The sequence below is a fragment of the Schistocerca serialis genome, chromosome 7 (genome assembly GCF_023864345.2).
Source record: "Schistocerca serialis cubense isolate TAMUIC-IGC-003099 chromosome 7, iqSchSeri2.2, whole genome shotgun sequence".
Lineage (NCBI taxonomy): Eukaryota > Metazoa > Arthropoda > Insecta > Orthoptera > Acrididae > Schistocerca > Schistocerca serialis.
In genome coordinates this window covers 598,312,983-598,331,024 of record NC_064644.1, presented here as the reverse complement: position 1 = coordinate 598,331,024, position 18,042 = coordinate 598,312,983, and the positions used below count along the sequence as shown (strand labels likewise).

The 18,042-nt window shown below is 40.5% G+C and overlaps 2 protein-coding genes across 2 annotated transcripts in view; one reads left to right on the top strand and one right to left on the bottom strand.

The window, feature by feature from the left end:
* Nucleotides 1-8,344, top strand: part of LOC126412153 (uncharacterized) — a 68,833-nt gene extending 60,489 nt beyond the window's left edge. The window contains exon 4 of the mRNA XM_050081611.1: nucleotides 7,246-8,344. Within this exon, the coding sequence (XP_049937568.1) occupies nucleotides 7,246-7,859 (614 nt within the window). The 3' untranslated portion in view covers nucleotides 7,860-8,344. The remainder of the gene's footprint in view (nucleotides 1-7,245) is intronic.
* Nucleotides 8,345-17,138: 8,794 nt separating this feature from the next.
* LOC126412044 (N(4)-(Beta-N-acetylglucosaminyl)-L-asparaginase-like) overlaps nucleotides 17,139-18,042 on the bottom strand; it is a 174,853-nt gene continuing 173,949 nt past the window's right edge. Inside the window, exon 6 of the mRNA XM_050081424.1 lies at nucleotides 17,139-17,576. Coding sequence (XP_049937381.1) covers nucleotides 17,348-17,576 — 229 coding nt within the window. The 3' untranslated portion in view covers nucleotides 17,139-17,347. The remainder of the gene's footprint in view (nucleotides 17,577-18,042) is intronic.

Below are 18,042 nucleotides of genomic sequence, written 5' to 3'. Positions count from 1 at the left end.
TTTCATCATCTGGAGCTGCACCTTTGGGTGTCAGGTTCTCTCTTTCCACCATCATGTGACAGAAGTTGTCAATGGACTCGCCGTACTCCAGCTACTAAGGGAGCTATTCTGGAGGTTATATACCAAGAACCTTAGTGAAGTACACATAGCGTAGTGAGGTAGCTGCGTGTCTCGCAACACAAGGTCGTTAACGTGCTGCACGAGCATGGGCTGCACCCCTATCATTATGCTTTCATGCAACACCTGCATCCTGCAGATCGCCATCAGCAGATGCAATTCTGTGAATGGTTCCATCAACAACAGGAAGCCAACAATGACTTTGTGAACAGTGTAATATGGTCGGATGAAGGAGCATTCACTCGTGAGGGTGTCTTCAATATGCACAATGCCCACCATTGGTGTGAGGTTAACCCGCACATCATCCACGACCATGGATAGTATCAACATCTGGGTTGGAATATTGGGCGACAGGTGTTAGGGGCCCTACATGTTGTTTAACCGGTTGACTGTACAAAGGTATCTTGCATTCCTCTCAAACTGTCTGCCTGTTGCACAGGAAGGCGTTCCACTACGTGTTTGGGAGAGGATAGGGTTCCAACATGATGGTGCGCCTCCACACTCTGGAATTAATGTGCAACAGCATTTGGACAGAACATTTCCAGAGAAATGGCTTGGACGTGGAGATCCTGTTGTATGGCCACTGCATTCACCTGACCTAAATCCCCTGGATGTACTCTATGCTGCCGTTGAATATGGAAGAATTGGTAGCGCATGTTCATGGTGCTCTTGTTACTGTGGTCGCAGCTTTGCTGCGAAGAGTCCAGAGCTGTGTTATCCGGCGGGTTGTGCAATGTTTTGACATGAAGGGAGGTCACTTTGAGCATCTGTTGTTCTGAGGACAATGTATGCTGTTGTGAAGATCATACGGTCACTGATTGCCAATGTGCAACATCTGAGTGCTCATATTACATGCGGACTCCTAACTAAGGTACGAGCATATGGGATTGGTTCCCATGTATGTGAGTGGCTCGAAGACCTCTTAAGTAATAGAACCCAGTATGTTGTCCTCGATGGTGAGTGTTCATCGGAGGTGAGGGTATCATCTGAAGTGCCCCAGAGAAGTGTGGTAGGTCTGCTGTTGTTTTCTATCTACATAAATGATCTTTTGGATAGGGTGGATAGCAATGTGCGGCTGTTTGCTGATGATGCTGTGTTGTACGAGAAGATGTCGTCGTTGAGTGACTGTAGAGGATACAAGATGACTTGGACAGGATTTGTGATTGGTGTAAAGAATGGCAGCTAACTCTAAATATAGATAAATGTAAATTAATACAGATGAATAGGAAAAAGAACCCTGTAATGTTTGAATACTCCATTAGTAGTGTAACGCTTTTGACACAGTCACGTTGATTAAATATTTGGGTGTAACATTGCAGAGCGATATGAAGTGGGAGAACCATGTAATGGTAGTTGTGGGGAAGGCGGATAGTCGTCTTCGGTTCATTGGTAGAATTTTGGGAAGATGTGGTTCATCTGTAAAGGAGACCGCTTATAAAACACTAATACGACCTATTCTTGAGTACTGCTCGAGTGTTTGGGATTCCTATCAGGTCGGATTGATGGAGGACATTGAAGCAATTCAGAGGCGGGCTGCTAGATTTGTTACTGGTAGGTTTGATCATCACACGAGTGTTATGGAAATGCTTCAGGAACTCGGGTGGGAGGCTCTAGAGGAAAGGAGGCATTCTTTTTGTGAATTGCTACTGAGGAAATTTAGAGAACCAGCATTTGAGGCTGACTGCAGTACAGTTTTACTGCTGCCAACTTACATTTCGTGGAAGGCTCACAAAGATAAGAGAAGAGAGATTAGGACTTGTACAGAGGCATATAGGCAGTCATTTTTCCCTCGTTATGTTTGGGAGTAGAACAGGGAGAGAAGATGCCAGTTAAGGCCATGCACCTTATGGTTGATTGTGGAGTATGTATGTAGATGTAATATGAAAGACAAGTAGAAGTGTCGTTGTACTGTACTATCCTCTTTATCATATTGAAATTGATATTGTTTTTGTAGTTATTCTGTCCTATGACAGGTCATTTGTTTCAACTATCTGATATTTGTCTAACCACATATTTGTTATGTTCAGCATTACAAAATGTTGTAAATTTAGGATACATGTGACCTAAGAAACAGTGTATATTACAGTATGAAATGTCAGAAAGAAATATATGCGCCCCAATCCAGGTTCGATCTCTCGACCTCCTGCATGCTAACTCAAAACTATATCCACTGCACCAACTGTACAGCATGACTAATACACTCCTGGAAATTGAAATAAGAACACCGTGAATTCATTGTCCCAGGAAGGGGAAACTTTATTGACACATTCCTGGGGTCAGATACATCACATGATCACACTGACAGAACCACAGGCACATAGACACAGGCAACAGAGCATGCACAATGTCGGCACTAGTACAGTGTATATCCACCTTTCGCAGCAATGCAGGCTGCTATTCTCCCATGGAGACGATCGTAGAGATGCTGGATGTAGTCCTGTGGAACGGCTTGCCATGCCATTTCCACCTGGCGCCTCAGTTGGACCAGCGTTCGTGCTGGACGTGCAGACCGCGTGAGACGACGCTTCATCCAGTCCCAAACATGCTCAATAGGGGACAGATCCGGAGATCTTGCTGGCCAGGGTAGTTGACTTACACCTTCTAGAGCACGTTGGGTGGCACGGGATACATGCGGACATGCATTGTCCTGTTGGAACAGCAAGTTCCCTTGCCGGTCTATGTATGGTAGAACGATGGGTTCGATGACGGTTTGGATGTACCGTGCACTATTCAGTGTCCCCTCAACGATCACCAGTGGTGTACGGCCAGTGTAGGAGATCGCTCCCCACACCATGATGCCGGGTGTTGGCCCTGTGTGCCTCGGTCGTATGCAGTCCTGATTGTGGCGCTCACCTGCACGGCGCCAAACACGCATACGACCATCATTGGCACCAAGGCAGAAGCGACTCTCATCGCTGAAGACGACACGTCTCCATTCGTCCCTCCATTCACGCCTGTCGCGACACCACTGGAGGCGGGCTGCACGATGTTGGGGAGTGAGCGGAAGACGGCCTAACGGTGTGCGGGACCGTAGCCCAGCTTCATGGAGACGGTTGCGAATAGTCCTCGCCGATACCCCAGGTGCAACAATGCCCCTAATTTGCTGGGAAGTGGCGGTGCGGTCCCCTACGGCACTGCGTAGGATCCTACGGTCTTGGCGTGCATCCGTGCGTCGCTGCGGTCCGGTCCCAGGTCGACGGGCACGTGCACCTTCCGCCGACCACTGGCGACAACATCGATGTACTGTGGAGACATCACGCCCCACGTGTTGAGCAATTCGGCGGTACGTCCACCCAGCCTCCCGCATGCCCACTATATGCCCTTGCTCAAAGTCCGTCAACTGCACATACGGTTCACGTCCACGCTGTCGCGGCATGCTACCAGTGTTAAAGACTGCGATGGAGCTCCGTATGCCACGGCAAACTGGCTGACACTGACGGCGGCGGTGCACAAATGCTGCGCAGCTAGCGCCATTCGACGGCCAACACCGCGGTTCCTGGTGTGTCCGCTGTGCCGTGCGTGTGATCATTGCTTGTACAGCCCTCTCGCAGTGTCCGGAGCAAGTATGGTGGGTCTGACACACCGGTGTCAATGTGTTCTTTTTTCCATTTCCAGGAGTGTATGTGGTGACAGAGGTAGTTACCATACATTTGGTTACAGTGTTGCCAGATTGCCACTCTTTAATGTCCTTTTTCTATCGGATGTACTCACTGGCCGAAATTTTGTGAGAGACTTTTTTTTTTATCACTGGCATGTGAGGAGTTGTGCTGCAAAGCCCAAGTGCATGAATTTCGCTTCACCCTATATAAGGGCAAGACAGAGATTTTGGAACTAAGTTTGAAATTGTAAGACATTTCCAGGGGCAGATGTGGACTATGACCACAATTTATTGTTTAAAAAGAGGGCTAGCAGAAATCCTTGGGTAACACAAGAGATATTGAATTTAATCAATGAAAGACGAAAATATAAAAAGTCAATAAATGAAGCAGGCGAAAGGTAATACAAACATCTAAAAATTGAGATTGACAGGAAGTGCAAAATGGCTACGCAGGAATGTCTAGAGGACATATGTAAGGATGAACAAGCATATATCAATAGAGGTTACTGGAACGTTAGAGAGACCTTTTGAGAAAAGAGAACCACCTGTATGAATATCAAGAGCTCAGATGGAAAACCAGTCCTAAGCAGAGGGGAAAGCAGAAAGAAGGAAGGAGTATATAAATAGTGTACACTTGGTGTACTTGAGGGTAAGATAATGGAAATGGAAGAGGGCATAGATGAAGATGAGTAGGGAGATATGATGCTGCGTGAAGAATTTGACAAAGCACTAAAAGGCTTAAATCAAAATAAAGTCCTAGGAGTAGACAACATTCTGTTGGAGCTACTGATAGCATTGGGAGAGCCAGCCATGAAAAACTCTTCCATCTGGTAAGCAAGGTGTATGAGACAGGCGAAATACCATCATACTTCAAGAAGAATATAATAGTTCCAATTCCAAAGAAAGTAGGTGCTGACAGGTGTGAAAATTACAGAACTGTCAGTTTGATAAGTCACAGTTGAAAAATACTAACACGAATCCCTTACAGAAGAATGGTAAAACTGGTACAAGCCGATCTCAGGGAAGATCAGTTTGGATTCCAGAGAAATTTAGGAACACATGAGGCAATACTGATCGTAAGACTTCTCATGGAAGGTAGTTAAGGAAAGGCAAACCTACGTTTATAGCATCTGTATGCTGAGAAAAAGCTATTGACAGTGTTGACTGGAATACTTTCAAATTCTAAATGTGGTAGGGTAAAATACAGGGAGCGAAAGGCTATTTACAATTTGTACAGAAACCAGATGGCAGTTACAAGAGTCGGAGGCATGAAAGGGAAGCAGTCGTTGAGAAGGGAGTGAGACAGGATTGTAGCCTAACCCCGATCTTACTCAATCTGAATATTGAGCATGCATTAAAGGAAACAAAAGAAAAATTTGGAGTAGGCATAAAATTCAAGAATCTGAATATTGAGCAAGCATTAAAGGAAACAAAAGAAAAATTTGGAGTAGGCATAAAATTCAAGGGAGAAGAAATAAAAACTTTGAGGTTTGCCAGTGGCATTGTAATTGTGTCCGAACAGTAAGGGACATGGAAGAGCACTTGAACGTAATGGACAGAGTCTTGAAAGGATACAAGATGAACATCAAGAAAAGCAAAATGAGGATAATGGAATTTAGTTTTATCAAATCACGATGCTGAGGGAATCAGAGGAGGAAATGAGACTCTTAAAGTAGTAAATGAGTTTTGCTATTTGGGAAGCAAAATAACTGATGGTGGTCGGAATAGGGAGAATATAAAATGTAGACTGGCAATGGCAGGAAAAGCATTTCTGAAGAAGAGAAATTTGTTAATCTCAGGTATAGATTTACGTGTCAGGAAGTCCTTTTTGATGAAAGTATTTGTGTGGAGTGTAGCCACATATGGAAGTGAAATATGGATGATAAACAGTTTAGACAAGAAGAGAATAGAAGCTTTTGAAATGTGGTGCTACAGAAGGATGCTGAAGATTGGATGGGTAGATCACATAACTAATGAGAAGCTGCCATTAGAATTGGGGAGAAGAGAAATTTGTGGTACAACCTGATTAGAAGATGGGATCGGTTGATAGGGTACATTCTGAAGCATCAAGGGGTCACCAGTTTAGTACTGGAGGGAATCATGGGGTATGAAAATCATAGAAGGAGACAGAGATGAATACAGTAAACAGTTTCAGAAGGATGTAAGTTGCAGTAGTTACTCAGAGAAGAAGAGGCTTGCACAAAATTGAGTAGCATGGAGAGTTGCATCAAACCAGTCTTTGGGCTGGAGACAACAACAACAATAATAATAATGTCCCAAAGTTACAGAAGATTTAATATTGTGAAATTAATTCACCTTAAGCATCTGGGTTATAGTTGTAGGTGTAAAACATCATCTTGTGTTGTCTAGTATCAGTTGAATGAACATTACTTTTGAAAACAATCATTTAATTGAATTTCAGTATTGTATCATAAATTCTCTCATTGATACCGGACAATTTTTGGCTTTAGTCATTGTAGATCCTCAATTGTTGGTAGCAAAATATGGGGTAGTGAATTTAACTTGTTTCAACATTCGAAATGTGGACTTCTTACATCAATCCTAAAATACAATTTCTGAAGATTCTATAGAATCAAGCCATCAGCTGTAAAATGTATTTTTTTTAAAAAAAAGAGTTTATGTAATATCAGTTTAAGTTAGGGTTGAAAAGTCTTGCTGGTGGTCATGATCTACTTTTGCTTCAATAATCAATACTCAACTACAATATATCACCTGGATCAATCCTTACGCTCAACTCAGAACCAGGGGGCCATGGGTAGTTCTTTGGATAGCTCAGTCTGTAAAGGACTTGCCTGCAAAAGGCAAAGGTCACAGGTTTGAGTCCTGGTCTGGCGCACAATTTTAATCTGCCAGGAAGTTTCAATATGAGAACTAATGCCACATTTTCTGTTGATGATACAGTTACTTATACACCTATTGTAGTTAATAAATTTGAGTAAATGTTGATGAAATATCTATGTCTCAAAAAAGGGTAGATCATTAGTAAACTAATATATGAAGTAGTGACTTCAAAAAGTCTGATGTTCCACTGACGTTAGTACATGGAAACTGATTTGCTGGCAGTAACATGGGAGAGTAAGAATGTTGCTCCCTGGAAAAATGAGACTAGAAAGGTGTCTAGAAATGACAGCTTAATTTTATAGGGGGATTTAGTTGCAGAGAAAACCTAGAAAGTTTAAAGAAATGCAAGTAGGAAACAAGAGAACAGGAGGACAGACCTATCCTAAGAAAAGATATTGTTCTGCCTTCCATTCACTCTTCCCCTTCTGAACCCAGTTAGCTGCCTATGTCTGTCACTGCATACTACTTCTAACCCTTGTAATAGGAAACATTGTAAACAGAGAAAGCTTTATTTTCATTACACTAGTTGTTTATATATCACTGCTTATAACTGAAATGCTATAGCTATGTTGTCAGGTGCAACAGCTGTACTATGTTTTCATGGTTTTGTTACTTCTTGTTGCATATTGTGTACAATTTGAGTTGGTAACTGTGATTTTTTTGTACAGGGAATGATGGAAGCCAGTATGAAGATCAGGAAAGGCTAAACTCTCATAGCAAACAAGATACCCGACCACCTCCAATTATAAAACATTGGTTGTATAGCAAAGTATTCCATGAGGAATTTAAATTACATGACTTTGTTTCATTAAAAAAGAAACTATGTTCCTTCAAAGATAGTGATAAGTCTCAAATGAGCCAGCAAGCAAACAAATCAGAGCGCAAACAGAAGACACCTAAGAAAATCAGTCGAGACAAAGATTCTGTTGGTGACGTAACAGGTGGACAAAACATAGTGAATGTCTCTGATGGTCATAATGGAGTGATTGAAAGTTCTGGGCATCTTCAGATGCCACCAGTAAATTCTAGTTCTTCACCTGACATGTATATTTTGCCAGTGAATTTGCAAGATCTTCCGCCTCTGAATCAGCCAAGTGAAATGTTGCATCAGCACCATCAACACCACACTATGCAGCTTAACCTCCACACTTACTCCACACCCCAGGCCAGTGTTATAAACCCCCTCATCCACAATCAGCCACCGTGTACAGCAATGATGGGATCCGTAGGCCTAAGTCAGAACTCTTGTGGAGCATATGCCCCTGCTGCTGCATTTTACTAGTGTGTTATTCTCCCCATATAATACTTAATAATAATTATTTATAAAGGCATTATATGTGAAAGACTTCTTAATTTGTGAAGCGATTTTATGTTAAATTTTAAGTCACTGTAATTTTTTAGTGCATCATCTATTCAGATTTCTCAAACATTTTGTCATGTTTATTGTGCAGAGAAGGAAAATAAATGTAATCTGTCTTTTGCATCAGAATGCTTATTTTGCTTCAACAGTATAAGGAAAGGATAGATTGCTACTCATCATAAAGATGTCACATTGAGTTGCAGGCAGGTACAACGAAAAGACACTTACACGTTAGCTTTTGACGACTGTCAGAAAAGGAAAAACACACACACACACACACACACACACACACACACACACGTGTAAGCACACGCCATTTTCGGTAGTTTGGAACAGAGTGCTGGTCTGAGCTGCCAGAAATGACGGTCATATGCTTGAGGTGCAATTTGTGTGTGTGTGTGCGTGGGGGGGGGGGGGGAGGGCTGTTTGTTTCCTTTTCTGATGAAGGTTCTGTGAAGATTCTGGCCAAAAGCTAATGTGTAAATGTCTTTTCATTGTACCTGTCTGCCATTCAACATACCGTCTTTATGGTGAGTAGCCTGGAGTTTCCATTGTTTTATTTCTTTCCAGTCAGATATGTTTCCACCTACTGATATGGGGCATCATCAGTAATTTTTTATGAATAGTAAACATGAAAACCACCGAGAGTACTACCCAACGAAATTATTTTCACTGGGCCTTCCTTGGCCACTATTGGCACACACTGTGACCTTAACAGTAAACAAGTACACTGGTGATTATGGAAAATGCATCACAGTGTCAATGCTTTCAGGTCAGCTGTGCACATACTATTAAGTGGTTCAGCATGTCGTCATGATAGAAACTCACAATACACTGACCAAAGTGCCCTCACCCCCCAAGCGCCATAGTATAGTGGTCAACTAATACCTAATATGAATATGTAGAATGTGTGTGGTTGAAAATGAAACAAACATTCTGTTGCAAAAGACTGATAATATTTATGCTTAACTTGTTGATAAACATAACTGAAGTAGCAACTGAGAAAGAATGGCTGCAAATATTTAAAAAATATATTGTTTTTTGTGTAATCTACAAATGTATCAAATTGATATCATTTAATTCACATGCATATTCCCCAGTTTTCAGAAGATAATTCAAATTGGTTTAAACATATTTCCTTCTGTTTTTGGTCATGTGTTTGTTTGTTTTTAAATTAGTTACAGTTCATTTAGGACACAAAACTTCATAATTTTATCTGTCTCTGGTCATTATTGTTCTTGTCCATCATACAAAGTGTAAAAAACTATGTATACAAAATTGTTGAGTATTTAGAGGAGATAAAAAAAAACACAAAAATATCATGTGTACTGTGGTATTGGATGCTGCAGAGGTTGAATGCCCAATGGAGGAGATGGACCTCAGCAGTCGATATAGGGCACCACGGCAAGTGCGCCTCTGATGCTCTTGTTTGATGCCTACGAATCAATCTTCGCTATACTAGAACTGTTGGATAAGTGCCTACGTGTCATCTGGATACTTTGTTTGGTTTCATCTTGGATTGATCTCTCCGCAGCTCTTGATCTTGTTGTCATCACTGTGGCGACTGATTTGCGTAGCACCTCACTGTTGTAACATTGTTTGTCCTTGTCCTGTCTGTAGTCTGTTGTCTGTCACATTTTGTTCTCTGTACCGTTGATTTGGGTTACTCTTCCTCAGGCGGCTCTCCCTCCTGGCAGCTCCCTCTGTTTCTGCATTCACCAAGGTTTGAATTGATATCCAGCTACCACTGGCAGAGCATGTACCGTTTTCCCACCACGGCTCCATGAAGGTTTTGACACTAGCAATGTTCAGAGATAGTGTTCAGACTTACATGTGAGGAATATTGTTTTAGAGATATTGCTGAAAACGTCATCCGTTTATGTTATGCCACAAGCTGCATCTGTGTCCTAACGATTGTCTGAACTAAACCACCAGATGTTTCACAAATAAAGGTTGTAGCTTCAGCCAAACAGGCAACCAATGCTTCTGGAGTTGTTATCTGTATCTCTTAAACAAATGCTTCATCTCACCCGACAAAAAGAAATCCGTAAGAGTGATGTCAGGAGAACATGATGATCATGATGCACGAGTTTTGTAAAATCACTCCTTTTGGAGATTATTTACTTTTCCTTAAGATCCTCCCACTGAATCTCAGCCTGACATGTGCTTTTCGTACAGTCAGTTTTATGTGGAAGTCGCATTTTAGGTCACTCTGAATGGTTACTCCAAAGTATTGTACAATTGTTACTGTTTCCAGCGATTTGTCACCAGTAGTATAATCTCTCCACCTATGTGCGCAATACATAAGATTTAATTACATTCAGGGTAATGACAACTTAACCTTTAATAGCAATAAAATGTTACTGTATTGCAAATCAGATTCCAGTGTCAATGTGCTGCATGTGAAGCAGTCAAAACAACTGTGAATGTTGGCCTAAGAGAAGTCCAGTGTCAAACGTGTGACACTTGTGTCATATAACAGAAGTGCTTCTTTTCATCTCCTTTAAACGTTCACGCAAAAACTCTGCACAATTACATGAAATAATATTTGCGAACCAGACATCTGCATGTCTTTGATCAGCAGTTAAAGACATTACAATTTTATACGCCCATTTTACGCATTTGGTATGCCACAGTTTTTATGGCTTGTATTGAGCTTAAATTATCATCACATTCTAAAGTTTGTACATTCGACTCTGAAGCTTTGCTGTGAACTAACACCTGGATGTATCTAAATGTGAGTCACATGAAATTTATATCCATTACCTTCTGCTTCTAACAGTGAGATTAAAAATGTTTACTGTTTAATTATATGTAAGATATTTTGATAAGAAGAAATTTCATACTTGATTTTTGTGTTATAAAGGTGCTGTGTGCGCTGATCTGAATACAGCATACCTTTTCAATTCTTGACACATTCTACAAGTTATAAAATTGTGTCATAATCACTGAAATGGATTTTATGGACTTTGCTGTGTAACATCTCAACAAAATTGAGACCTCAAATGAAGCCATGATAGATGCTCACATTAAATGTTGCATGTTTGCAACAGTATCCATTAATTCACCATGATGCCAAATAATGTCATTGTGCTACACTTATCACTGTAGTAAGTGTACTTGTAAATATATAATTGACATTTGGATAAATGCACAGAGTTTATACTGTACATTATTGATATAATATGGTATATACAAGTTACACCATGAAACAATGTAACAATGAAAGGTAGATTCGAACATATGAGGCGTCCTAGGAAAGCACACATTTCACTTCATGTCAGCTTTTGGTTAACTCTATTACTGAAAATGAAACTAGAATGACTCAGGCATAATACAGTTGCTGGTCAGGCAGTGTGTATGTAAGGCTTGAAACAGACTTTAGCTGAATCTAATCCTTCCAAAAATACCTGCAGACTAATTTTCGACTAGCATTACATACTATCTGTGTAGCCACTTTGAGCAGTTGCGCAAGTCAGTTTCATATAATGTAAGTGAACTAAATCAGTTCTATATTATGTTTTTACTGTTTAACCACAATTTAATTTGTATTGCAGGTTTGCCTGTGGACATTTCCATTCATGCAGCCTTTTATTGTGTTGAATCTTAGAGAATGCATTAGCCAACATATATCAAGAAGTATCTATATTTTACATCCCATAAAGAGCCATAACACCCCCCCCCCCCCCCCCCAACCCCTATGAACCATGGACCTTGCCACTGGTGGGGAGGTTTACGTGCTTCAGTAACACAGTTAGCTATACCATAGGTACAACCACCATGGAGGGATATCTGTTGAGGGACCAGACAAATATGTGGTTCTTGTAGAGGTAAAGCAGCCTTGTTACAGCAACTGAAATGACCTTGTTGTGCTGGTACTGCGAATGGCTGAAAGCAGGGGAAATTGCAACTGTAATTTTTTCCAATAGCATGCATCTCTTCTTTGTGATTAAATGACAATAGCATCGTTTTAAATATTACGGAGGTAAAACAGTCCCCCATTCAGATCTCTGGGCAGGAGCTACTTACGAGGATGTCGTCATGAGGAGAAACAAAACTGGCATTCCATGGATTGGAGTGTGGAATGGTAGATGTCTTAATTGAGTAGGTAGGTCAGAAAAATTAAAAAAGGAAAGGGATGGGTTAAATTTAGATAAGCGGGAATTAGTGAAGTTTGGTGCCAAGAGGAGCAGCACTACATACAGGGTTATAAATACAAAATCAAATTGAGGTAATTCAGGAGTATGTTTAATAATGAATAAGAACATAAGAGTGCATGTAAGCTATTATGAACAGCACAGTGAATGCTTTATTTTAGCCAAGATGGAGACGGAACCCGCAACCATCACAGTATTACCAGTTTATATGCCATCTAGCTCTGCAGATGATGAAGAGGTAAGAAGAAGAAGATGAAGTACTGATGGAAGTAAAGCTGTGAGGACAGGTCATGAGTTGTTTTTGGGTAGCTCGGTGGGTGGAGCACTTGCCCACGAAAGGCAAAGGTCCAAAGTTCGAGTCTCAGTCCGGCACACAGTTTTGATTTGCCAGGAAGTTTCAAAATTAGTTCTTTTTGCAGATAATGTTAGTATTGTAACCACAGTCCATACACGCACGCACGCGCGCGAGAGAACTGCAGAGAGCTATGGAAAGGTCAATGTTAGGTCTCACTAAGAAAGATCAGCAGAAAAGAGAAGACATACGAGCTATAACAGGAGTAAAAGATATTATAGAACGGGTTAAGACTCTCATATTGCACGAAAGCAGGATGGAAGATGGACAAAATCAGTTTTAGAGTGGAGTCCCAGAGAGAAACGGAGACCACCTGATCGCTGGGATAAGGAACTCTGGAAAGTTGTGGGCTTCAACTGGCAGAAGACAGCAGCGGACAGAGATGCATAGAAACACCTCTTAAAAATTAATAACTTAAAGAGGCTACATATTGTATAGATTGAATTAGCTGAAAAATAAATAAATGAGGAAATAATATCTACTGTAGAAATGTCACGATTTTTGTGTCCCTATACTGATGAGAATTTAAACAGGAAAGAGCACATTTTGGAATTCCTAAAACAACATAGTTAAGCCATATTTTGCACTTCGAATCATTGCAAATCTTGGGAAAGAGAGAAATCAGTAAGTTGACATATTTAGAGCATTTTCATTTAGAACCAGCTGCCTCTATCCTCACAAAACATTTAGGCACATGATCATATTTGCATTCTTTTAAAATAGAATGTTCTAAATTCTTTTACCCAATCTCTTTTTCGTGTAGTGAATCCTTTATACTCAGCTTCTCCCTATCATTGACACTTTCTCCTATCTTTCTTTCTCTCGCTCTTCGTTACTACAGTCTTCTCTTCTGCCACATTCGCTGTCTCTCAGTCCCACTGCCAACTGTCTTTGTCTCCTATTGGCACTCACTCTCTCTTTCTTGCTTGCTTACAGTCTGCGGTCTTTCTCTTCAACCACCATTGTCTCTTCTCCACACATGCCCTTGGGGATGGTTGGCTCAAGGTTTTGACCCCTAGACTACAAACCTTCTGATACGCGAGTATAGGGGATGGAGAAAGTGGGCAAACTTTTTTTGTTCAAGTTCGCCAGTCAGGACAGGGTGTCCTGATGCCCCAAAGCCCACCTACGGTTTCCACTCCTCTCTCTCTCTCTCTCTCTCTCTCTCTCTCTCTCTTTTTTTTTTTTTTTTGTTCCCACTGCTACTGTCTCCATCCATCTCTTTTTCTTTTTTACTGACGCGGTTTCTCACTGACCTTCACTACTTCCACTCTCTCAGGCTCCTGCTGCTATTGCCTTCATCCATTTCTCTTTCCTACCATCACTGTTGCCCTCTCCTCCTCTGTCTCCATCACTCTACTACTCTCTTTCAGCGAAAAGAAAAGGTGAATATGTTTGCATACCAAAATTTTTTGTCGAGAAGGTAGAATGATGTTTGAGACAGCTGGTTCCTCACTTTTCTGTCAGTCTTAAAGGGGTGCAAACTCACCTTTCATATGTTCCAACAGAAGCAATTTTCAGCTGCTTCCCTTCTTCCCCCCCCCCCCCCCCCCCCAATTACAGTAGGGTCCGCTGCTTATATAAAATGAATTATGTAGGTTAGTAAAGTTTTGACTGTTTGCCAGTATACTTCGAAACATGTAAACAACAAATGAGTATGCATAATACAAGGCTAACATAAAACTGTCTCCCATCCAACGCAAGTTCACTTTGGACTACTTTACATTAAAATACCAATATTATGAAAAGAACAGATTGCCACACACTATATCAGAGATGTTGATTCACTGATAGGAAAAACAAAAAGGCTGTCAAACAAGTAAACTTTCAGCCAAAAAGGCCTTCATCCCACTGTCTCTGGCTGCCGATGTCAGATATTTTTGGCTAAACCTACAGTATACCAAAAAATGCTGTGTTTGATTTGAAAATACAAAGAATTTTGGATGATAAAATAATATAAATAATATTTTATAAGGTGCTGATGTCACCAGGTGACACCACTGAATAACTTCCAGGTGAAGACCACCCGTTTGGGCACAAAGGGCCCATTATACACAGATATCAAACAATACAGATTTATTGGTGGAAACACACATACACACACACACACACACACACACACACACACACACACACACACATATATATATATATATATATAGACACACACACACACACACACACACACACACACACACACACACACACACACACACACAGTTTGGCTACCTCAGAATCCTTGCCATGTGTTCACTATGTCATTTAAAACTAAGAGGGCTATTCGGAAAGCAAGGTCTGATTGGTCATGAAATGGAAACCATTGTAAAAATCAAAAATGTTTTATTTTTTATGTTATTAGCTACACCTTCCAGCTACTTCTTCTCTACATAGTCACTGTCCCAACTAAGACAACTGTCATAGCGTTGTACCAACTTTCCAGTACCCTCGTCACAGAAGGCAGCTGCCTGTGCTTGCCGTCAATCCTCTACACTGGTCTGCAGCTCATTCTGTGCCAAAATGCTTTCTTCATAGCCAGAGATTCATGTCAGCAGAGCTGAAACTCAGGGAGAGGCAATTATGGGCTCTATTGTGGGTGATCAAACACTTCCCAATCGAACACGCCACAGGAGCATCTTCATTGCCCCTGCAGAGTGCGCCTGAGAACTGTCATCAAGAAGGAAATGCGTGACAGTTGTATTATGTGGGGTGCATTACATCAGGCAAAATCTCTCGCCAGGCTCTCACACTTGGTAGGAGACACTATTTACTAGGCATCCTTATGTGGTCACTGTGCTCTCAGAACTGAAAAGAGCAATGTGACGCAATCGACGGGAATACAAGAGACGTTGCCCAACACATCTGTGCAAAGCTTCATAACTGGTGCTTTTATAAGCTGCCTAAAGCCTACCCTAGAATTCACATAATGCAAAAGAACCAACTGATTTGCTTAGTTTCCTGATCTGGAGGAAGTGTGTAATGTTTAAATTGTGACATCATACTTAGCCATTCTTCTGATAGGCATAAAAATGTTTGCTAGGCCAAGGGCTATCCAAACCACTCGATCCCTTATCTCTGTGCCAATAGAACCCGAGATATGACCTGAAAAATCACATTTTCTTGTGTGGCTTTTTTGGAACATAGTGGTACCATGCACAGATCAATATGGAATAATGTTCTGGGGCCACAATGATGATGACCATCTGGGGTAAGTCAACTTCAACAAAGAAAGTGTTCATTTCTCTAAACAATGTTGTAAGAATAATATGTGCTGCTCACCCACAGTCATCTTGTAGATATCTGTTTAAGGAGTTAGGCATTGTGACCACTTCCGTCATCAAGTTTGTTGCACATAATCGACCACAGTTCAAAAGTGACAATGAGATACTGAATTACAATACCAGAATAGACAATGACATTCATTACCTGACATTAATTTAAGGGTTGCACAATGCTGTCACCAAAATTTTTGATCACTTAACCAGTGGAATAAAATGTCTGACAGACAGCAAAGTTAAATTTGAAAATAAACTGAAAAAGTTTCTGCTTAACAACTCCTTCTATTCTGTTCCGTAGAAGAATTTCTAATGTTGTAATGTGTAAAGGTGATAGGCAAAAAATATTATATCACAACAGTACTACATATATGATCAGTATGTAGCCACATTTACATATGTATGTGTAATGTGATTATAAAATGACTCATTCCACATTATTACGAGTAATCATATAAATGATCCACAAAAACATGAAACCTAAGGTCATAGCAATTATAAACAGTTCCTTTTTCATGCGTTCAAAGATGATCCACATTTTTTCAACAAAATCATTACAGGTGATGAGTCATGGTGCTATGGGCACGATCCAGAAAGTAAACAACAGAACAATGGAAAACAATGGAAGTCACCCGGCTCCCCTCAAAAAAAAAAAAAAAAAAAAAAAAAAAAAAAAAAAAAAAAACCCTCGATAAGTGAAATCGAATGTGAAAACGATGTTGATTTTTTTTTTTTTTTTTTTTTTTACATCAAAGGGATTGTACACTCTGAATTTGTTCCTGAAAACCAGACAGTAAACCAACAATTCTATTTGGAGGTTATGAAAAGGCTTCACAGAAGTTTGTCGTGAAAATGTCCGGCTTTGTGGGATTCTGGTGTGTGGTTCCTGCATCATGACAATGCTCCCGCGCACACGGCTCTCAGCGTTCGCCAGTTTTGGCCTCAATAAAGACGACTATCTTGACCCATGCGCACTATTCGCCGGATTTAGCACCCTCCGACCTCTTCCTATTCCCGAGGATGAAAAGAGACTTGAGAGGGAAGTGTTTTGCAGATGTGGAAGACGTAAAATGCAATGTCATGAAAAAGCTAGCAGGTATCAAAGAGGATGAATTAAAAGGTGCTTCAAACATGGAATTAACGTTTGAACAAGTGTATTAATGCTTATGGAGAGTACTTCGAAGGGGATTAAGGTTGTATTTGAACACAATAAAGCATATGCTTTCTAGAAAGAAATTCCAGTTATTTTTGGGTCCCGCCTCGTACATTAAAGAAATGTAGCTCTCAAGTGCTGACAATAATGACTCTGCTGAACAGTGAATAAAATAATATGAATGAATGGAGTTTCAGATTTTTAAAAATATGAAGGACACACAGAATCTAAGATCAGTGTTCTCTATCTTTGTGGACAGTTAAGGAATATTTTATACACAGCTTTATTTCCGGGGCATTTACATCATGTACACGGATTACATATGCTACATATTTATCTTGCAACCATTACATAAGTGACAAGGAAGGTTTCTTTGTGCGCTCGCTCGCTCTCTCTCTCTCTCTCTCTCTCTCTCTCTCTCTCTCTCTCTATCAAAGCTCAATGTCAAAATAATTTAGGAAACTTTATTAGTATGCTTAGGAAACACAGCTCACATTTTGAACAGTTACTTCACTTAAGTACAAGTTCCTAACTGAAAATGGGAAGAAGTCCAATCCATGACAAGCTGCACCATACTCTCCATTGTTCCGTACAACTACAATACCACCTTTGAATTCAGGATAGTAGGAACCTATCCTCCGAATAGCAACTTCACCAGCTTGTGAGGGCGATGAACCATTACGTAGCAGCTCAACTGCAAGGAAGCTGGGGAAAAAAGGACAAGTTTTATTTTAGCAGGCATCATGAACACCACATAATATTTACATGATGAAACTTAGACCCTGTACCACTATTTCTGAGTGCAAGTCAATAAATAATGAGGAGTAATTTAAATAATTTAGGTGCAAAGGTGACAACTCACTGAAAGTATAAGTACTGACTTGTTGAAAAGTGCTGACTCAACGCTTCTGCTATTCAGGTTTATGCAGTAAATTAAGAACAGATCAAGTTAGCAATATTAAAATTTTTGTACGAAGCCCAGAGAAAAGGGAACACAGCTTCTGAATGATAATAGTGCTAAAACATAACATGGCTAGTGAATATAATGCAGCTTTGAAATTTTGTTTCTGTCTGCATACATCCATGAATGAACTTAACACATCACTGAAGATGTATGGTGAAGATATTCTTCCCCCATCAACCACGTGTTACAGTAACAACAGTGAATAAA